The following is a 21,760-nucleotide window of genomic DNA, read 5'->3' on the forward strand; positions in this document are numbered from 1 at the left end:
TATTAAAATATTGATGATTTTGATTTCTACATCGATAATTATCGAGTAGCGATGCTCATCCCTAATAGGGACTTGCCGAGCTATTTAGTTTTTTGTTGAAATATTGCTTATGAATGAAGTTGAATATTAGTTTTGTACTATGAGCGATGTGGACGATATTAAAATAAGTCATCAACAGTTGCTGCAGGAAATTACGACGCTGTTGGCAGCTAGCACCGAGAGAAGCGATGCAAACGCCCTGCAATTGAATCTAGAACTTCAGCGACGCCTGGAACAGGTGCGCAGACGTATATTGAAGCTGTTAGAGATAGTGCGCGGTCGGTATAAACGCAATGAACAGACACTCATACGACGCCAGAATCCACGCTCTCATTGTGTAACAGCAAACGGAGTTGAAAACGTGGGAAAGAGCGGGGCATTGCTGCGCGGCGGGACGTTTCGTTTTAAGGGTAATCTATACTTTCGCGACAATGATGGACGTAGTTGTCCCAACAATGAGGACTACGAGCGGCGTTGTAACACCGAAATGTTTCCTACCGATTTCGATATGCGCTCAAAGCACGTATGGACAGTTTTGGACAAAAAGGGCATCGTCATGGGAATAAAGCAGCAGGTAAGCAAGTGTAAAAAATAGTTCGATTGTTGTTTAAATACATACATGTCTTAAACCTTAAAGCTGTTAGAGTATACCAGCTACCAGGCCGCTGCAGCGAAAAAGGCGTCCAACAAAATGATTGATCGCAAACGGAAATACATCGATCTGCATGCACAAACATTGGCCAGTTTGTTAGCTAATGTTGATAGCAATTTTAGCATCGACTGGCATCAAATTAGCACACTGGATCTCGAGCATCGTCATTCCTCCTACAGCTGTGAGGCCATGTGGCTGGTGTATTTGCAGCCTAAGTTAAAGCGCGACGATTGGACACCTGAGGAGGATACAGCTTTGCTGGATGCGGCTAAAGCCAACAAGCTACAAAACTGGCAAGCTATAGCGGCTGCAGTGGGTCAACGTTCCGACTATCAGTGTTTTGTGCGCATGCAGACAACGATGCGCTTTCTTTTGGAGCCCACAAGTGCGATGCGATGGGGCTATGAGGATAATGAACGTTTGCGTGCTGTTGTCCAGCGAAATACTGTGAATGGGTTAACTAACTGGTCGCAAGTTGTCGAGCATTTTCCGGGCAGATCGCGATCGACATTAATTGGACGCTATATATATGTGTTGCATCCCAGCATCAGTCACGGTATAATAAATATGATTCTCTGATTATCATAGAGTAATATATGTCTTTTCAGAGCCTTTTACACCCAGTGAGGATCTAATGCTGTTCGCTGCCTACGAGGAGTACAATGGCAAATTCAATTGTTTCCCGCGTACTTTGTTTCCGAATCGTTCGCTGGCGCAGCTGCGTACACGATATAACAACGTGCTGGCACAGCGCAATAAAACAGATCCGTGGTCCATGGAAGACGACACAAAGCTAATGAATTTTGTTACCGAGCACGGTACCTCGCAGTGGGTGAAGTGTGCCAATCACTTGGGAAATCACACACGTACCAGCTGTCGTACACGCTTTCTGGTCATCAAGCGGTTTCTTGAGCAACATCCGGAGGCGACGGTGAGTGACATACCACGCCGCAAGGTCAAAAAAAATGCTCCAGTAACCGCCGAGAATTGGGTTCAGCGTTGGCAAGAATGGCAAGCAGATCCAGAATCACTGGTCGTAAATCCCGTTCACAAGCCGAAACGAAAGATGCGGAAGTCGGCCATTAATGTCAAGATTATGGAGCCATTACGCGGCATTGACTCAAACATCTACGAGTACTTCAAGTATTCTTATAATTTAAAACTCGATGCCCCGCCAGCACCAATCCCGCTTCCACGCAACGAACGGAATCTTTACGTAGTGGCCAATGCGTTGCGCTACCGGCCACCAGCCAATGCCAACCCCTTGGTCCAGAGCATCACACTGAGCAAGCAGCTTAACCGATTCTACAGCAAGATGCTGCATCAATTGCCGGCCTTGGAGGCAAGTGAATCATCTACAACGCCATTGCTGCTGCCGCCTAATTGGTCCACAATGATGGGTTTCCGTGCCATGTGCATATTGTCAGTGAATTGGCGCAATCATTCGAAAATTGGATCGCAGTTGAAACTTCCCGTCGACTATGATGAATCGAAGTCAGCAGTGCAGCTATTTCGGCAACGCTTACGCACTCTCTTCTATACCACCACACTATTAAGTCGGCTGGAACCTTCTTCATTTGAGCAGCTTCCATCGGCCTTAATGGCACTGCCGCGACCAGCTGTTAACTATGGTTCGGCAATGAAATCTGCTCCTTCGCCATCCAGTGAGCATCGAAAGCGAAACCTGAAGAACCACGAATCGTTCAGAAACTTAAGCGATTCAGACTCTCAAAAGATTGCCCGCGAACAAATCGAAGAACTGAGCCGCATGTCACAGTCGCATAAGAGTCTTGAATCCGAGTTTAAGGACGAGCCGAATGTTAAGCAGGAACTATCTTGCGAATAGAGAAGCTTACACGTTTTTAATAGGTTATATAACTTATATCGTGTTTATTTATATATATATATATAATTAACAATATGTTGCATTCCCAACAAAACCGATTATCATATGTGGGAGTAGCCCTTAAAAGTAAAATATACGTCGTATTTATGCAATTTAGATTCTTTAGGTACTTATTACGTTAATAGCAACAAAAGCAATTTTAATGAAGCACGCTACAAGCATACAAGGATTTGAGGGTTTATTTTAGTTATTGGAAGTTACTAAAATCGGTTTTCAGCTTGATCGTCGGCTTCTGCGGCTTGGCCAGCAAACCGTTCCGCTGCGCCTCATTGGCCTTTTGGGCTAGATTAATTGATTGCTGTTGGTTACGTATGGCCGCCTCCAGTTTCTGTCGCAGTTCGGCCTTTTGGCCCATCAACGCCTTGAACTCCTGCGGGTATTTGGGACCAATCTTCAGCAGCCAATTTAGGGACTGTTCATGCAGCTGCCGCTGGTATTTGGGCAACGTCCGCACCTTGTTTGGCTCGGCCAGGTAGCCAATGAGCACCGGTACCAGAAGTGTCAGCATTTGTATATCTGTGAAATGCATTCAAAATTATTGATATAAATCCACGAAAATGCTCATGAAAAACACAAAGGACAACACAGCTTGGTTGAGTAAACTGTTATCTGTGTGTGCTATCGATATCGATAACAACAACGGTAATCGCATGCAGTGTGTAACGACATTTAAAGCGCAATTATGCAAATTTGCAGCTACAGCTAATAACTACAATTGTTTTAATACATATATTTAAAGTAACATACATATATATGTATACATATTTAGAGTTAGTGCATATTGATGTGCTTTTACATTCAGAGTGCAAACAAGTGAATGGGCGCAGCTATTTACCTTGTAGCAAGTTTCCTAACGTTTTTTTTTTTTTTTTTTTTTTTTTTTTTTTTTTAAATATATGTGTGGATAATGAGTGAAGCAATTATAAGAGAAGAGACGTAGAGAAAAGAGCAGAATGAATAAAAAACGAACGGTACTATTTGACGACGCTTACAAACTCGGTGCCCAATTGGCTCTATGCATTATTTGAAAATGTACGGCAGTAATTGGGTAGAGGGACGCACTAGTTGCACTTTCTACAGGTCTGCCCCGAATGTGGGAAATCAATATTTTGTTATTGATATTTTTAAATTAACATGATTTTACTTTGCGTTCAATTCAAGATTCATTAATAAATGATTAACTGTCCACTATCTTTGGAAAATATCGTTATTATCATTTAATCCAGCCTAGATATGCTTAACGTCTAATTTAATTTTAAATATAAATATCTATATTTTGGTTTAATTATTTTAGAAGCTCAAAAAGTGTATTTCTATTTTAAAACCCATTGAAACCCATTATTCAACGGATATTTAACCTCGCCCAAAGTCCGTTACTATCAGTATAACCTATTCGGAACAGACCTGAGATATTTATTGAAATAATGTCAGCTACTTACGATTTTGAGGCTCGGCAAGCTCTATGAGTTGCTCCACGGTCACAATGCTCTCGAGGGTCACTTGCAGTTCCAGTTCGCTGGTCGGCGTCTTGCTGGACTCGGAGTACAGGGATTCAATGATGCGCGGTGCCAGCGCATGTATGTAGGGCGTGGCCGTCTTTAAGTCCGCCTTTGTGAAAATGGAACGCGTCGTCTCGATGCATTTCAATTTGACGGACAAGTGCTCCGATTGCAGGCACTGCCGGAAATGATTAATGCAAGGATATTGCAGTGAGGGCGTGCCCACGACAGAGGCGGGCGTGTGCAGAATGAATACAGCAATGGCCAGCAGCATGGTGACCTCATCTACTTTACGCTCCTCATTATCACCCGCCGTCTTGGTCATATCAATTATGGTGGCCAAGGCGCTTTGCAGCAGCTGCTGCCACTCCTCCTGCGTGCTTGCATGATGGGCCCAGCGATGGACGCACACAGAGCGCAGACACTGCAGCGCTGCCTGCACCGCACAGGTGTTGGCCAGAATGCTGCTATCGATGGCCGACTTGTTGGCTATCTCTCGCATAATGCTCGTAGTCATGTAGAGTATGGTGGGCAGTATGGTGAGGGCGCCACTAGGCGTGCACAGCTCTAGGAGCTGTTCGACGCACTGCAGTCCAATGGCCACAAGACGACCATTCTCATCGCCGAGCACAGAGAAGAATGAGGCATTCTTGGCGTGCGCATAGTCCAGCTGAAGGTTGATTTGCTTGCTGGGATTGAGGCTGGGTATTTGGCGCACAAACAGGCACAGACATACCTCTAGGACGGCATAGACATGTGAGCTGCCCGGCTGCATTACGCTGCCCTCGCCCAGCTGCAGATCCTCATTGTCATTCTGATCCTCATTTGCATTATCTGCGGGCTGCTGCTGCTGTTGAGTGTCTCGCCTTCGTTCTAGATCCTCGCGTGCTGCTTGTATGGTTTGCTTCAATATTTCCACGCACAGCAGCTGAACGAGCAGCTCATCCCGTGTGAGTATCTGGCGATGCAGCACATGGCATAGCTCAATGGTCAAGGCACGATCCTTGATCAGTTGCCGGCGCGCCCAATCGGAATCGAAGATGCTGTGCAGCGCACGCAAACAGCTGACAATGTTGCGTGGCTTATCCGAGCTGCGCATGCTGCACAGTGCCTCCATGCAGATGCCAAAGATCATGTGGAAGCGATCCGCAGAGAGGGAGCCGTGTGTAATCTGATTATTATTCGACTCTGGCTCAGCAGCATTGCTGGCATCCGACGGACTTTGTGTGTCCTGATGGCGGGCAAAGCCCTCGTCACGCAGCCACAGCGCCGATGCATACAAAATGGGCGGCCAACTGGTCATGTAGTGCGGCTTGGACGAGTTGATGGTGTCTGTGGTGTAGAAGGAACCACCGTCCCGTGGCAACTGCGATTGAAACTCGGCAGGCAGCAGCAGAAGCGCATGATCCTTCATAGCGGCCAGCCAGTGATTGGACAGATTATGCAGCTCCGGTTGCACCAGACTGAGTAAACTCTCACCACGGCTGTCCGTATCCAACTCGATTCCGGTGACCAGCTCTGTGGCTGTGCCAGCTGGCGAGACGGTGAGCAGCGAGGCGGGAGCCTTGCCATTGCTCAGCATGGCCACAATGTACACCTCCGCCCAGGCTTTGAGTATGCTGAGCTTCTCCAGCGTCGCCATCGACTCGTTGTACAGCTGCGTGCTGTTCGTCTTCGTGTAGAGCTTGCTCAGCGAGCTGACTAACAGCTGATGCACACGCCGCAAATCGCTAATGTCGCGTGCCACACCCGATCCGATCCAGGCGGAGCAAACCTCGCAGGCAGCAGCGGTCACATGGGATGGCGTGTCGGGTGCAAAGGCCGGACGTAAGGCTGCGCCCACCTGTGCCTGGTACTGCTCCAGGAGCAAATGACCTGGAAATTCTGGCTCTGGCACGTTTGCAAATCGATCTATGATTTCCTGCAGTGTGCGCAAACCCTCCAGCCGTAGTTGATCCGAGTCCGAGGTGGCAGCCATGAAGGACATGCGTATGAGCTCAGCCAGATGCAGTATAAGATAATCGCCACTGCGCGACTTGATTAGCTGCTGCTCCTTGGCCTGCAGCAGATCAAAGTGCAGCGCATTTGCTGCCTCACAGCTAGCGATGATGCGACGAACGCATTGGGCGGCAAACACTCGGGTGGGCCAGCGCGGCTGCACAGCTGGATGCGTGGAGGTGTTTTCCTCGGCACGATATTCGGTTACATCATCGGCGTACTCCTCCTCCTCGTCATCGTCGTCGTCCGTCTGCTGTGCGTCGCCTGAGCCGGACTTGCCGCCAGCATCCGCAGAGCCGGCCTGCGCCGCTTGCTCTTCACTCGAGCTGCCACTCTCGACAGCCACAGTGAGCACCTTCTTGCAGAGACTAAGCCAGTTGCTCAGATTGTCGGCAGCTAGCATTTGCAGCATTGAGGTCAACGTGTCGTGTATATTCTTGAGCATTTCCACATCCGTTTCCGTGTCAAGCATCGAGAAGAGCAGTCCGGGCAGACCATATTCCGTAATGACTAAATCTGGACACTGTTCCGGTGTAATGCTCAGGGCCAGCTCGCACACCTCACGCGCCTCGCGATGCGCCAGCTGACGCAGACAGGCGACGGCAGCCTTTCGTAAGATGAAATAATTACTGGCCAGCATCTTGACCAGGGTCGGTACGAGCGTGTCCAGCTGCAGAGATTTACAGGCAAACAGATGCAGCTGCTGCAGGCAACCAATTGCTTCGGCTTGCACCAAGGGATCTGCATGTGATTGCAGCAATGCTGCTGCGCAGAGGAAGGAGCTACGCATTGCAACCACGGCCGTGTTGTTGCCCTGAAGTTCCGGTCCCACAGTGGTGATCAATGCATTGACCACCCGGCCTACGCACTGATGCACATCCACATGGGCGTGTGGCACGCTGAGCAGCAGTTTCAGCGAGAGCGTCAACGTCGGCTCCACATAGCCACGGAACATGGGACCGCCGGAATCGGCGATCTGGGCCAGAGCATAGAGTGACCAGACTTGCACCACAGGCGACGAGCTGTCCTGTCCCAAAGCGAGCAATATGGATACACTGGTGCTCAGATGTTGCGAACTGCCCATGCCGCCCACATAGCGATGAAGACAGCCCAGGGCATGCGAGTGTCCAGTGCGCGTGACCACATCCCGCGCCGACTTCAGCTTGTCGAAGCTGTTCTGCGCCAGTTCAGCGGTGAAATGTGAGTCGGCCACAACCTGGGCTAAACGGCCGAGCGCCTCGCCAGCTGCACAGCGTATGGTTGAATTGGAGCTGGTCAACGAGGCGACAATCAGACTGGTGGCGCTCTTCTTGACATCCTCTTGGCCCAGGCTCGTCTTGCTATCCGTCAGCTGTTTCAGTGCATACAGCAGAGCCGTGAAAATGTTCATCTGGATGGCTTCCTGGCGGTTGCTCTTCGCCTGCTTGATGCACTCGGCGAAATGGTCCAGCATTTGCAGGCGATGCTTGTTCGCTACCTTTGGGAAAATGGTGCCATATAGAGTGACGGACATGTCAATGACGGCCACGCCCAGTGGCAAGGGACCCGGACACTGCTGGGCCTTGTTAATCAACTGTATGTTATTGTTGCTTGCTGTGCTCGCATTGGAGCTGGCATTGCTGCTATGCTGGGCGGACCAATTGGGACGATACAGACAGCAAGGATCGTGCTCCAAGGCACCAGATCCAGCGGCGCTATTCGGCTGAAGCTGTGTATTGAAAGAGAGAATCGTTAAATGATTACAAAATTGCTAAGGTCTATGATTAAAAAATTATAACAAACAATTAAGAGATTAGTATAAAGTATAAGCCAAACTAGAAATTATAGACACTAACTTAGTTAACTGTCTTTAAATACTTCAATCCTAATGCAATAATCGCATTTGAATTATAAAATTAAATTAGCATAGCAAAAATAAAACATGAAGCTCTTAATTTCGAAGAATAAATGAAGAGGAGTCATAGAAGGAGGGGTAATCGAAGAGCCACTCTCTCGTGAGTTATGAACAAAATTATTTATTGATCATGCAAATCAAAATCATCAACGAAACAGTTTTTCATTTTTATGAGTTCTCAGAGGGCAACACTTACATGCTCGCCATCGACTTTGCGATTGGGCTCCATCTGGTTAAACGAATTGAATCGATATCGTTATATAGATTGGGGGAATAGTTAAAGAGGTAGAAGATAGTATCGGTTATACGCTTACAAATCTAAGAGAAGCCACCCAGACCATAGCCCAATGAATAGTCAATGGCTCGCACATACCTGATCCTCGATGGTGCGATGATTCGTTTCCTGTAGCCAAGTGCCCAATATGATGGAATCATCGCCATGGCAAAGTGTGCGCAGCAGAGAATTTGTGGTATTGGCCGCATTATCCGACAAGGTAAACTCAGACACGAGCATGCGCAGCAGATGTGTATAGGAAGCCTCCAGAGCTGTGGGAGGCAGCAGCGTCAAGGCTTCAAAGAGACGTAGACGCACCATAGCAGCGGGAGCTTTAAGCTGAGTGCCATAGCTCTTCAACACAGTGGCCAAGCTGGGAGAGGAATATAATCATGAGAATGGGAAGACAAAGGATATATGATCAGTTTACTCACTTGACCAGCATGGCGAGGGCGCTCTCGATGGGCGTGAGCAAACGTCGCGTGATGTCCTCACTGACCAGATCCGGGCAATTTAGCAGAAAACTGTGCATGACTGACAGGGCGCCGGCGCGTCCCTCAAGTGTCACTTGCCAGGTGAATGCATCACCTCGTGCCTTCTCCGATTCGAGTTCCTTGTTCGAGCGCGGAAAGGAGTTCCGCCAAAGCAACAGCATGCGCGGCAAAAGGCCTTTGACTACTGGCGAGCCTAGCGTCATGATGGCGCCAATTAACAGCCAGCCGGCCTGGGTGCGATGCAGCGACATGCGGCTATTCTGGGAAGCGGAGCGCAGCAGCTCCTCGGCACAGTTGAACACCACCTTGCCCTTGGTGTGCGGTATGCCCAAGGGGGAGTGGCGTGCGCTACCCAAAATGGCCGCCAAGGCGCAGCTATAGCCGGCAATAGCCTCTGGCGAGGATCGCATCTGTTCAATAGCATCAATGAAGCGATCGATGAGCGGCGTTATCTGGCTGGGCACCGCAATGCAGCAGCTGCGCAGACACCATGCCGCAGCCAAACGTGCTGCGGCACATGGATGCACCAGGACTGCGCACGTGGCATCTATAGCATTCAAGGATTGATCTGTCAGGAGATTCTGTGCTGTTGTGCCCAGTCCAATGAACAGAGAGCTTAGCTCCTGCAGGGCGCACACCAACAAATGCTGACTGAAGAGCGTCTCCTGGTTCGAATCCTTGGCATTCTCTGGATTAAAATCAATTGAGTTCATTTGCTTGGCCACCAGATGAATGAGCTCCTTGCAGGCGGCGCTTTGCGCCTTCTCGCCCAACATTTTACCAATGGTGGAGCGCAATATGAAGTTGATGCACTTGCGCGAATAGACAGCATCCACATGCGAACAAGCTGCCTTCGGATTTGCCACCAGATCCAGCACATGAGCCAGAAATGTGCTCAGTTGTCGCTCCAGCCACACGCTCCCCATGAACTGCACAAACACCACATAAGCGTGGGTTACGCCGACGCGCACCTCACGATTGACTCCCGAGCTGCCCTTGATGATTTCACCGGTGCCCTTCAGAAATGACGCGCCACCACGCAAGAATCCGGACATGAGTATGCCCAACGCTTCGTCCAAGGAGACCAAACGCAACGCACCGCCTTTGGCCGCTTGCAATGCTACGACCACTTGCGCCTGAGCAGATTTCTTGTTACTTGCCGCCTCGGCCAGCTGCTGTGTGAAGGCGAGCAGAGTGCCCAATAGCTGGGCGACGGCGCAGCGTACTTCATAGTTGCTGCCATCAAATGCGCGGAAGCATAGCGTGCCCAGATTTTCAAGTTCCGTCTGGTACAGGAACGGAGCGCTGTATATCATCTTGAGTATGCAGCGAGAGGCTGCAACACGCACGGCCATAACACGATCGAGCAGACAATGTTTAGCGGCTTTGTAGATGTCCTTGTGCACGTTGGCAATGGCGGTGCCCATGCCAGCGCTCACCTTCTCGAGTGTGTGCATTATTTCGATGCGGGCCTGCGATTCGGCGTTGCGTAGCGTGCGTATGAGGATTTGGACGGTGTCCTCGTACGTTCGCCCCATCATGCGACCCAGTTTTTCATACATGGAGCCCAGCACGCAAATTGCGGCGCTGCCGAAAAGAAAACGTTTCAATTGACTTGCATTGGATTGACATCACTTCACTTACAGTTTTGTGGGCAAATAGCTGGGCGAGTCATCTTTGTTCTTCAGTATGTCATTGCAGGCATTGACCGTATCGAAGAGCATAAAGGTGTCGCCCACGGAAAAGAGCGTGGCCAGTGCGCTGGCTATCAGCTTGCGCATGGGCGGACCCGGCGCCCCTTGTATGCGCTCCGAGAGCTGTTGCACAAGTTTCTTTTGTCCCGCTTTAATTTCATGCTTGGGCATGTGCGGCAGAGACTTCTCCAGATAACGTAACCATTCAAGCTCGAAGACTGCACGCTTGTGTTCCGGAAGCTGTTTCACTGCCTCTTCGTTTAGAGTCAAGCTGTGGGCGAGCTCCATTTCGTCGCGTGGCGCAGTTGTGTCCTCAGTTGCCTTGCTGGCAGCGGTGTCGTCACTGTTTATAAATGATCTGCAATGCGAATGGAATTTTTCTAATTAATGAAAATATACAAACATACAAATGTATTATTATGAGTGTGTACATATGGCATGGGAATGATGATAAACAGCCGTTGATCTCATTTCAAGTGCGTTCTTCTATCTGTCGACAAAAGTTGATGAATGAACTCGTGACTGTGACTGAGTCACAGATTGACACATATATTGTGATTTAATAATGATCATATAATTGGACTAAATATATCTGTCATTTAATCAAGACATGCTTCAAAAATATTACCATTCCCAAGAACTATAAGACTTCGACAAAGTGATGCAATCTGATATTCAAGTCACAGTCACGATGTTGCTCATCTCTACTGCCCACTCACTTAATTACCCACTCAAACATTTCGACATCTGTGCGATCAATTTTCATTTGGGACTTATCGATAAATTGCAGCTAGGTTCTGTTATTGACCTTGGATTTGCCATTTGCTCTGATGGTAGGTAAAATCTCACAGGAAGGTCACACTGTTCGCAGTGAGTCCAATTGAAATAATTTATGCATCACCCGAGCTAAATAAATGCGGATGAGTCTTGCTTAACATTATATTATACAAAAGCATAAAGGGAAGCTGTAGAGCAACCAATACAATCACCAGCATAGCAATATTTGTACATACATACTCATATACAATGATAAGTGCGCTCTATCGCCTTGGGCGCGATAAAAAGCAACTGTTGACATACATACGGTATGTGCCTACATGCATACATATGTATGTCGCCCAAATACAACACAAGCGCACATCACACACATACATTGAAAAAGTCAAGAGGAGCCAAATCCTACATAAAGAGGGTGTCGGCCCAAAACAAAGACATGTAACGGCAATCCCTTTGTCTTATTCTCCACAAAATTATGAGCGCACCGGTTGTGGGGCAATGGTTATGGCAATGGCTGCTTGAAACACAATGGAGCTAACGGTTTAAGGACTGCTTTTGTTCGCGGTCGTATGTTGCATATACAAAATAATAAGAAGAAAAAATCAAAGCAATTGACGTCGCCAGGCTCGGGTTACATAAGACGCCTTGCAACTGTAATAGGTTTGGGGGTCGTGTGGTTGGCGTCGGTCGAGCGTAAAAGTAAGCAAGTAAAACCTGTAAGGTGCAGCAGGAGAATGCAAACAGTAAGACGGAGAACAAAAACCACATAGAACTGCATCACAGACAATTGCCAATCTTCTCCCTCACACACACACACAGCCACCCCATTTTATCCCGTTACTCGTTGCTTGCAGACCGCCGCTTTGTCTGTGATACTGCCGATGTTGTTGTTGTTGGTGGTTGGTTTTCATTGTTGTTGTCTGTTGTGAGCAAATTTATTTACCTGCGCGCTTCGTTGATGACTTTGCGCAGAAATTGCGGCGTGCGTGCAAAGTTTAAGTTTTCCATTGTGCAATTTACAACTTTGATTTACAAAAGAAAAACTTTCTTTTTGCCAATTATTGTCAGCAGCGGTGCCGCCACCGCTTGCAACTTTCACACAAATCGATAACTTTTTTCCATGCCACAAATTGAGTTTAGTCCAGAACTGGTAGTACTAATTATATAAAATTGATTTTCTTTTATTAAGTTATAAGAAGAAGAAATAAGAAGCTTTAATGTTGGTTTGCTGTTTCTGATTCGCAATTTAATAATTACAGAATTATTACGCTGTGCAACGTTAACTAAATGGAGGCAGCAACGCGAGAAACAACACTTGCTACACGCTCCAAATACAAATGGCAACTGGAAGCAAGCAGCAGCAGCAGAGAGCGGCAAAGTCAACGGCAAACACAACAACGCTTAAGCATAACAGCTCAGGGAGAGAGAGAGAGCTGCGAAATGTTATTCGTTATTGCGATAAATAAATGTGTGAATAATTTTGAGTTCGTTTTTGTTTATATAGAATTTTAGATGTGATATAATAATATGATGAATTGTAGTAGACTTTTATAGTTTCCTTTAACATTATAACCTCACGTCTTTGTGACGTCACGAGATCATATTTCAAGCGTTACCTCTTGGTTAGGGTAAGCTTGGTCACAGGCGTCGAGCGAGCTACATGCAAAATCAAAGAAAATCAAGAAAACAAAGAGAGCGGAATAAGAGAGCGCGTATATGCGTCTCTCTTGCGCTTGGAGGTTTATTGATGACGTCGTCACAGCTGTTGACAGCCGCCATATGTGCAACAAATTGGCCATTCGTTATCGATAGCTCACTCACAAACAAACATATCGAAAAAGGTGGGCGGGCTGCCTAAACTGTGTCAATGTGTCAGATGGTCGATTTGAATTGAATATTTTATGAATTACAATTTATTATGTGCTCGTTAAATGGACAAAACACTTTAGATTTAGGGCAAAAATTGCATGCTTGGTATATGGACGAGCGCCTTGGATGTGGCGCTATTCGGATTGCCCAAATCCTTTAGAATACCCTGTACACGGGCCACCACATCGCTGCGCTGTACATCTCCACGGTCGAGCATACGCTGGAACAGTGTGTGCAACTGTCGTGTGGACGAAGCATTAGACAACTCAAAAAGCTGCTGCAGCAACTCCTCGGAGTAGCCCTCATATTTGCTTAGATTCGCCGCCTTGGCATCTCGTTTGAGCAGATCGTAGACGAGCAGAAAGTCCACATAGGGCTTAGTGGGCGGTACTCGTTTCTTGCCCGCCGTCGATGTGCTGCTCCAGCGATCCATAGCCGACTCGAAATCAAAGGCGGCACGCCCATAATTATCATCGTAGAGGCGCAGAAAGTTATCCAACGATTCCACATCGTTAGTAAAATCATCGTGCAACGCCTCCGTCTGTATGTCGCGGATCAGCGATAGCGGCAATCTATCAAAATCCGAATCAGAGTGGATCTCATCGAACAGCGCCTGACCCTCCAGTGGTGTCGGCAAGACGCGCTTGGCTGTATCTGGTGCATAAAGCGCCGGACCATGTGGCGGAGTTGGCGCTGCTGTCGGTCGTGCGGTGGTTGTGGTGCGCTGTGGAGTTTCCCACCAACTTGGGGGCTGCCACCAGCCGGTGGTGCTGCCTGTGGGTCGTCGTGTTGTGCTGCTGGGTCTGCTAGGATTAGAATTTGCAGCAGTTGGCCTTGAGGTAGAGCTGGAGCTAGCTACTGGAGTCAGCGGTGTGGTACTTTGCTCCTGTTGACCATCGGCACTGAATGGGGGCTCCGCTGTGGTGCTGGACAACGGCTCGTATTGGAGCAGATCTATGTAGTAGGCCAGCGCTTGCATGGAGGCGGGCAGATAGCTGTTCAACAGATTGGCAGGCTGGCCAGGCGAAAGCAGCCCAAATAGCAGCAGCATCCACAAAGATGTCCGCTTCAAGCAACTGCGCATTTTTACGAAAGTTTTTTGTTTTTAGTCTTTTATTTTAGATTTGTGGTCGGGGTTTTTCGAGCGATTTGCGCGGCAGAGAGACAGTTTGGTAACTGAAAGTTGGCAGACGACAGCCAGCAAGAATCTTCATGAGACAAGCTGGTTTTACGAATTGGATGCTCAGTTTAAACTTCGTTAATACCCTGTATTGAAAGCTAGAGCTAAACATGTGTGTTACCTTTCAACAATCCGCAAATTGTTTATTTGACATAAAATTAAGCAAATAGGTTTGCATGTTGTTATAATTATCTATTAGATAAAGTGGAATAGAAATTTAGTTTTTGAAGTATTTATAACAAAGTACCAAAATATGATATATGGAGTATTTATTAAAACAAATATTTTTAAAACAAATAATAATATAGCTTTTATTTTAATATAGAAGCTTATATTTTAATATAGAAAATCATTTTTTGTTAAATAAGTTTGTTCTTTAATTTAAAGGAAGGAACAAATATTTCTTTGTCCAATCTAATATTTTTTTGATAGTAAGTTTAAATAATTGAAAGCCCTTCTACTATCTTTAATGATTTCTGCCCTATATATTGCAAGATAACTTTGACAATACAGGGTATTTTTAAGTCGCACCTTGCATAAATAAATAAACATATATTTTTTTATTTGGGCAAACTTGTTAAACAGAGGCCAGCGACCGCATTTGTGTTGCGTCAAAATTGTGTGATTTTTTTTTTTGGTAATCGCCGTTGTCCTCACGCATTGTTCTTGGAAAGAGTGAAAGATTTTGGAGTGTGTGTGCCATAACCAGTTTGGGCATGAGCGAAGATAGCACTTAAATATTCAAAAGCCGCAAAAATATAAACCTGAATATTTGTGGTCTTCGTTTATTTATTTTTATTTTTTCGGTAAATAAAATCGAATCAGAAAAAAATGCATTACATCAAAATGCAGTTTGAGGTGAACTGCATGGTTGGGAAGCAACTGATAAACGTACATGCATTGGTTATCGATGAGGTTAATCGAGAGCAGTGAGAACTGAAATCGCAGCAGTTGTCGAAGGCAAGAGATTACAGGAGAGAACACAACACAAACCTGTTGAGGCTCACGCTTCTTTCGTGTTGCTGATGTTATTTTCAAGTTGTTCTAGGCTGTATTTTCGCTTTCTCAGCAAAACAATAACTTATATTGGGACAAGGTAAGCAGGTCAATAGCTGTCAATAAACCGGCGAAGCATAACGGTAAGGCAAGCGGAGTCTATATTATATATAATTATGCTGAGAATTTTAACACATATAATTTTCAACGTCTTAACGATTCTTAACTTAAGTGTAGTCACAAACACTATAAATAATGCTGTCGTGTCGGGTTGTCGCAGTTTTAATTGACAGCGGAGCACCCACACCTACACACACACTCATCCACGAATGCACACATGCACACACTTTGAGTGAATGCACAAATGTTTTCATTACGCTCAATTAATTTCTAAATCGTTAGCCACTTACCGTTTAACAGTATACTGAAGCTTTGGTACACTTTAATTGCCACTATCACATGTTTAGTGCTTTTATTTCATATAATTGAACACTATTTTCACTGAATTTTAAGCAGATACCACTACGCGTTGATATGTGTTTGTGTATGCGTCAAATCGATAACTAGCACAAAAATCGTTGTTAAGCTAAACGATAGTAAACACGACCTATTCCATATAATCAGCTGTTTAGCAGCATAAATATCGATAACACTTGGTTGCACGTGTAGCAATGTTTGGATTTGTTTAATATTTGAAGCTTCTGAATCCAGCTGCGCCTAAATTAATTGAAACAAATAAAGATGGCGCGTAGACCAGAACACTCAGCACCGCCAGAGATCGTAAGTAAATCAAGTTGAAAACATAATATTTATATCAATTTACTGTTTTACAGTTCTACAATGACGATGAGGCCAAAAAGTATTCCACAAAGCAAGTATTCAATCCTTTGTTTATATCTGTGGTTTTTGTTAATTTGTGTTGTTTGTAGTACCCGCATTATAGAAATCCAAGTGGAAATGGCGGAGCGTGCTCTTGAGCTTCTAGCACTGCCGGATGACGATGAACCTCGATTTATTTTGGATATTGGGTGCGGCTCTGGTCTTTCGGGGAGCGTGCTCGACGACAGTGATCACATATGGGTTGGCATTGATATATCCAAATCTATGTTGGACATCGCTGTTGAGCGCGAAGTAGCCGGAGATCTTATTTTGGGTGATATGGGCGAGGGTATGCCTTTTAGGCCTGGCACTTTCGATGGCGCGATATCTATATCGGCTCTACAATGGCTATGCAACGCCGACAAATCCTATCACAATCCACACAAACGCCTGCTAAAATTCTTTACAACATTGTTCTCATGCTTGACTCGCACGGCTCGCGCTGTCTTTCAGTTTTATCCCGAGAATTCAGACCAAATTGAAATGGTCACCGCACAAGCAATGAAGGCGGGTTTCTATGGCGGTCTTGTGGTGGACTTTCCCAACTCCGCCAAAGCCAAAAAATACTATTTGGTGTTGATGACGGGAGGCGCAGCAGAACTGCCAAAGGCCTTAGGTAAGTCTACCTATAAATTTAATAATGTTGTTGTTTAATCGTCAGCTATTTCTCCAGGATCGCCTGAGGAGGAACGCCGCATTAACTATATAAAGAAACGCGATGCTTGCCGTGATGCGCGTGGTAAGGCGCCAAAGAAGTCACGTGATTGGATACTGGCCAAGAAGGAGCGACGTCGCCGCCAAGGTCTCGAAACGCGTCCAGACACCAAGTACACTGCACGTAAACGAAGTGGTCGCTTCTGAGGACTGTTAAATACACGTCTTTATATACATTTTGCGTTTTTATTAACATAGTTAGACGTAAATCATTGTTAAATTGAGCTAGGCCTCCTTACTGACTATCATTTTTTGTCTGATATATTTACATCCAGTGACTCCTTTTCCTGGTTCCGTTTGTGTCTCTCTTCCGCTCTACTCTTTGGGGTATCATATGACGCCTCTGCTACAAACATCAGGTACATAGCTACGCCCGCAAATAGACAAGCAAACAAAACTATGTCGTTTTGGACAGACATTCTATTTGTTTCTTTTTGCTGGCGAATACGTTCGTGCTTCGCTTGTGCCGCTTGGCGTCTGTCGAAGCTTTTGCCATAATGAACCCGACTCCATTCATCAAAATCGTAGATGGGCGTCCGTCCTTGGGTATCACCAACTGTCGACTTCCTGAACCGTGACTTATAGAATTTAGTCTGCGAATCATCTTCCTCGTACTCCACGTCCTCTCCAACATCTCGTACATCCTGCGCGTACTGGGGTCCAGCTGTATGCACAATTCCTTTATCGTAGAGACGACGCAGCCGATAGTTGCCAAGCACCTCGTAGGCCTGGGTTATCTCACGAAACTTCTTAGCGGCACTCTCGCTGCCCTTGTTCCGATCCGGATGATAGACCATGGACAACTTATAATACGCCGCTTTAATTTCTGTCTGCGTGGAGCTTTTACTGATGCCCAAAGCCTCGTAATGGCTAATCTGCCATTGACCGTTTGTTGTGTGTAGGCAACGAGCTAAGAAGCGACAGAGAACTTGGCCATGTTGCAACATGGCTTGTATAAATTGCTAACTACACAAATAGACTTGTTAATTGTTATATCACATTCTTTTGGCGAACCAAACAAACAATCAGCTGCTCCTGAACTTGAAAACAACTTATCGATTAACGATAAAGCTGCGCGATCAGCTGTTTTCGCCGACAACAGCTGAATGGCTATTTGAAAACAGTTGTGACCGCTTTTCTTCTTTCTTGTTTTTTGTTTTTGGATTTTCCTTATGGGCTTTATTTATATATAGAACATACCAGCAATTGAAATTTCGAGCGCTGTGTGCTTGTTTTTCACGTTTGCATGTGTGTTAATGTGTGTGTGCATGTGCGATCGAGAAGTTTCGGCAGCAGTTGATATAAGGCCAAACGGTAGAAAAGAAGCGAAAAACAGCCAAAAATCGTGAATCACTCGCATTTTAAGTGAAACGTTTGTACTGTACACAGCTAAAATAAAAGTATTTCATTTAGAAGAATTGTATAATCATGACCACCGAAGACACCGCTACGGAAAGAGCTCCAGCTGCCGCTGGTGCTGATGCTATAAGTCATAAAGATAAAGGTAATGAGGCTTTCAAAGCCGCCAAATGGTCGGAAGCAGTGCAAGAATACAGCGCTGCTATTAAGCTAGGCGATAAGCACAAGGAGCTGCCCGTGTTCTATAAGAACCGTGCTGCTGCCTATTTAAAGCTTGAGAAATACACAGAGGCCGTCGACGATTGCACAGAATCGTTACGTCTGGCGCCTAATGACCCCAAGGCGCTATTCCGTCGTGCTCAGGCATACGAGGCGCTAAACAAACCCGAAGAAGCCTATAAGGATGCCACGGCCCTTTTTAAAGCGGATCCGGGCAATAAATCTGTGCAGCCTATGCTGCAGAGATTGCATCTGATTGTGCAAGAGAACGCCGCTCGTAATGCCAAAACGTCAACGAAGGTGAAGCAAATGATGGAGCTTGCTTTTGATATTACCGCGCCCATTGAGAAGCGACGCTCGGGCGCTAATAACCTGGTGGTGCTGGCCAGAGAGCCCGCAGGAGCCGAATTGCTGTACAAGGAGCAGTGTGTGCCAAAAATAGCCACTCTAGCCAAGATCGAAAAGGACGAGCAGATCTACTTGAATATGGTACGTGTTGTGGCTGCGTTGTGCGACAACAGTGTGGAGCGCACCAAAGGCGTACTCACCGAACTGGGCATACCTTGGTTTATGCGCGTGCTCGACCAGAAGCATGAGGATTGCGCGAGCACTGCACAGTTTTGTCTACAGACCATTATCAATGCACTGTCCGGCCTCAAGAACAAGCCCGATGCGAAGCCGAACAAGGAATTGTGCAAAAAGAATAATCGTGAGATTGATACGTTGCTCACGTGTCTGGTATATAGCATCACGGATCGCACCATATCGGGCAAGGCGCGTGATGCAGTTATTGAGCTGATCACACGCAATGTCCACTATACTGCGTTGGAATGGGCAGAGCGTTTGGTGGAGATACGTGGGCTGTGCCGCCTGCTGGAGGTGTGCTCAGAGCTCCAGGACTACAAATATGAGAGTGCTATGGACATAACTTCCTCTACGAGCACTATTGCGTCGGTGTGTCTAGCCCGCATTTATGAGAACATGTACTACGATGAGGCCAAACAGCGTTTTACAGAGCAAATTGACGAGTTTGTTAAGGACAAGCTGCTCTCGCCTGACATGGAGTCCAAGGTGCGCGTCACTGTGGCCATCACAGCGCTTCTCAATGGTCCGCTCGACGTGGGAAATCAGATTGTAGCCAGAGAGGGTGCGTATAATGGCACTCTTAATAATTTATACTTATAATTATACAATATGTTTTTCTTTCTTTCGTAGGCATTCTGCAAATGATTTTAGCCATGGCGACTACAGATGATTTGCTGCAGCAGCGCGTGGCTTGCGAATGTCTTATAGCGGCTTCCTCGAAGAAGGACAAGGCCAAGGCCTTGTGCGAACAGGGCGTGGATATTCTGAAGCGTCTATATCACTCCAAGAATGATGGCATACGTGTGCGCGCCCTGGTGGGTCTGTGCAAGTTGGGTAGCTATGGTGGCCAGGATGCGGCTATAAGACCATTTGGCGATGGCGCCGCTTTGAAGCTGGCCGAGGCCTGTCGTCGATTCCTGATCAAGCCAGGCAAGGATAAGGACATACGCCGCTGGGCAGCTGATGGCTTGGCCTATCTTACGCTGGATGCCGAATGCAAAGAGAAACTTATTGAGGATCACGCGTCTATACATGCGCTCATGGACTTAGCACGTGCCGGCGATCAGTCGTGCCTATACGGCGTGGTAACAACATTTGTAAATCTGTGCAATGCGTACGAGAAACAGGAGATGGTCCCCGAAATGATTGAGCTGGCCAAGTTTGCCAAACATCATATACCGGAGGAGCACGAGCTGGACGATGTGGATTTCGTGAACAAGCGCATCACTGTGCTGTGTAATGAGGGCATCACCACGGCGCTCTGTGCTCTGTCCAAGACGGAGAGCCGCAATTCCCAGGAGCTTATTGCGCGTGTGCTCAACGCCGTCTGTGGCTTGCAGGAGTTACGCGGCAAGGTAGTGCAAGACGGAGGTGTTAAGGCATTGCTCCGAATGGCCCTGGAGGGCACCGAAAAGGGCAAACGGCATGCTAGCCAAGCGCTCGCGCGCATTGGCATCACCATCAACCCGGAGGTGGCATTTAGCGGTCAGCGCTCGCTGGACGTCATACGACCATTGCTGAATCTACTGCTGCAGGAGTGTACGGCTCTGGAGAACTTTGAGGCACTGATGGCCCTTACCAATTTGGCCAGCATGAACGAGAGCGTGCGCCAGCGCATTATCAAGGAGCAGGGCGTCTCCAAGATTGAGTACTATCTGATGGAGGATCACCTGTACCTCACGCGAGCCGCGGCTCAGTGTCTGTGCAATCTGATCATGTCGGAGGATGTGGTGAAAATGTTTGAGGGCGAAAACGATCGTGTCAAGTTTTTGGCACTGCTCTGCGAGGATGAGGACGAGGATACGGCCAAGGCTTGCGCTGGCGCTCTAGCGATGCTCACCTCCGTGTCCACCAAGTGCTGTGCCAAAATTCTGAACATCTCCAGTTGGCTGAATATATTGCACACACTCATTGCCAATCCGAGTCCAGACGTGCAGCATCGCGGCGTTGTCGTCATACTCAATATGATCAATGCGGGCCCTGAGATCGCCAAGAAATTATTCGAGACGGACATTATGGAGCTGCTCAGTGGCCTAAGCCAGCTGCCGGGCGAGGAGCGGGCCAAGGCTCGTGAGGTGGCTACGCAATGTTTGGCAGCTGCAGAGCGGCAACGCATCATCGAGCGATCCGAAGATGCTGAAATACCAGACGTGTTTGCCGAGAGCGCAAAAATCACCGAAATCGTCGATGATGATTAAATTGTCCAATTGCTTGATTTATAGTAGTTAGATTTTTATACCCTGCACTCTTTCATCTAACACTTTGTCATTTAATTTATTTTCAAATCACTTACGAAATCTGTACTTAGGCATAAAGTGTTCTTAACAATGTACGAATTTATAATAAATTCCTTCAAATGTTTCGTTTCAAATTGTTGTTTGCCCTAAAGTACCTATACCTACTATATTGAGATGCCTTCTTGATTGGAGTGAAAATGTTAATGTTCGATTCTATACAAAACGTATTTGCCATAAATGCTAAGCACAATTTGGTTGAAATTTTGGACACAATTTAATGTTTGCGCTGGCACTCAATAAATACTGTTGAAGCACTTTTACACTGCGCAGCAAATTTTTGGTTTTTCTTATTTTTCTTATTTTGTATGGCTTCATTGAGCAACGGCAGCTGCGTGGGCATCCATTTTGGGGCAGTCAACTGCTTTAATTTGATTTAATATTATAGTCCCCACCCGGCCCCTGCTCTTAAAATTCATACATTATATGCAGTTTAGG

At 46.7% G+C, this 21,760-nt stretch overlaps 6 protein-coding genes across 12 annotated transcripts; 3 read left to right on the forward strand and 3 right to left on the reverse strand.

Moving 5' to 3' along the window:
- The first annotated feature begins 31 nt into the window (after window positions 1-31).
- On the forward strand, window positions 32-2,693 carry Pbp95 (proximal sequence element A Pbp95). The gene is made up of 3 exons (XM_018004870.2): window positions 32-613; window positions 677-1,247; window positions 1,300-2,693. The coding sequence occupies exons 1-3, from the start codon at window positions 140-142 to the stop codon at window positions 2,535-2,537; spliced, it is 2,283 nt and encodes a 760-aa protein (XP_017860359.1). The 5' UTR covers window positions 32-139; the 3' UTR covers window positions 2,538-2,693.
- Window positions 2,551-15,823, reverse strand: LOC108611891 (HEAT repeat-containing protein 5B). Of its 7 annotated transcripts, none has more exons than XM_089471491.1 (9): window positions 12,485-12,635; window positions 12,171-12,405; window positions 10,401-10,808; window positions 8,697-10,343; window positions 8,362-8,635; window positions 8,185-8,217; window positions 4,037-7,802; window positions 3,433-3,447; window positions 2,551-3,113 (listed from the first exon to the last, which is right to left on the reverse strand). In XM_089471491.1, exons 2-9 carry the CDS (start codon window positions 12,233-12,235, stop codon window positions 2,785-2,787), a joined length of 6,537 nt encoding a protein of 2,178 aa, XP_089327617.1. In that variant the 5' UTR covers window positions 12,236-12,405; window positions 12,485-12,635; the 3' UTR covers window positions 2,551-2,784. The 7 variants fall into 7 exon arrangements, with proteins under 7 accessions (XP_089327617.1, XP_089327623.1, XP_017860251.1 ...); XM_089471497.1 differs by having other exon boundaries at window positions 12,171-12,383; window positions 12,485-12,627; XM_018004762.2 differs by lacking the exons at window positions 12,171-12,405; window positions 12,485-12,635 and adding an exon at window positions 15,683-15,823.
- Window positions 13,123-14,460, reverse strand: ImpE3 (Ecdysone-inducible gene E3). The gene has a single exon (XM_018004964.2). It carries the CDS (start codon window positions 14,178-14,180, stop codon window positions 13,179-13,181), a length of 1,002 nt encoding a protein of 333 aa, XP_017860453.1. The 5' UTR covers window positions 14,181-14,460; the 3' UTR covers window positions 13,123-13,178.
- An 88-nt stretch (window positions 15,824-15,911) lies between the features above and the next one.
- On the forward strand, window positions 15,912-17,039 carry LOC108612078 (18S rRNA (guanine-N(7))-methyltransferase). The gene is made up of 4 exons (XM_018004975.2): window positions 15,912-16,052; window positions 16,106-16,143; window positions 16,202-16,767; window positions 16,825-17,039. The coding sequence occupies exons 1-4, from the start codon at window positions 16,014-16,016 to the stop codon at window positions 17,010-17,012; spliced, it is 831 nt and encodes a 276-aa protein (XP_017860464.1). The 5' UTR covers window positions 15,912-16,013; the 3' UTR covers window positions 17,013-17,039.
- On the reverse strand, window positions 17,032-17,950 carry LOC108612127 (dnaJ homolog subfamily C member 30, mitochondrial). The gene has a single exon (XM_018005032.2). It carries the CDS (start codon window positions 17,810-17,812, stop codon window positions 17,111-17,113), a length of 702 nt encoding a protein of 233 aa, XP_017860521.1. The 5' UTR covers window positions 17,813-17,950; the 3' UTR covers window positions 17,032-17,110.
- Window positions 17,951-18,020: 70 nt separating this feature from the next.
- Window positions 18,021-21,399, forward strand: unc-45 (unc-45 myosin chaperone). Its single transcript, XM_089471536.1, has 2 exons — window positions 18,021-19,590; window positions 19,659-21,399. Exons 1-2 carry the CDS (start codon window positions 18,294-18,296, stop codon window positions 21,224-21,226), a joined length of 2,865 nt encoding a protein of 954 aa, XP_089327662.1. The 5' UTR covers window positions 18,021-18,293; the 3' UTR covers window positions 21,227-21,399.
- The last annotated feature ends 361 nt before the right edge of the window (window positions 21,400-21,760 follow it).

This window comes from Drosophila arizonae, chromosome 2 (assembly GCF_054131065.1).
Source record: "Drosophila arizonae isolate 15081-1271.41 chromosome 2, UAZ_ARI_1.0, whole genome shotgun sequence".
NCBI classification, from domain to species: Eukaryota; Metazoa; Arthropoda; class Insecta; order Diptera; family Drosophilidae; genus Drosophila; species Drosophila arizonae.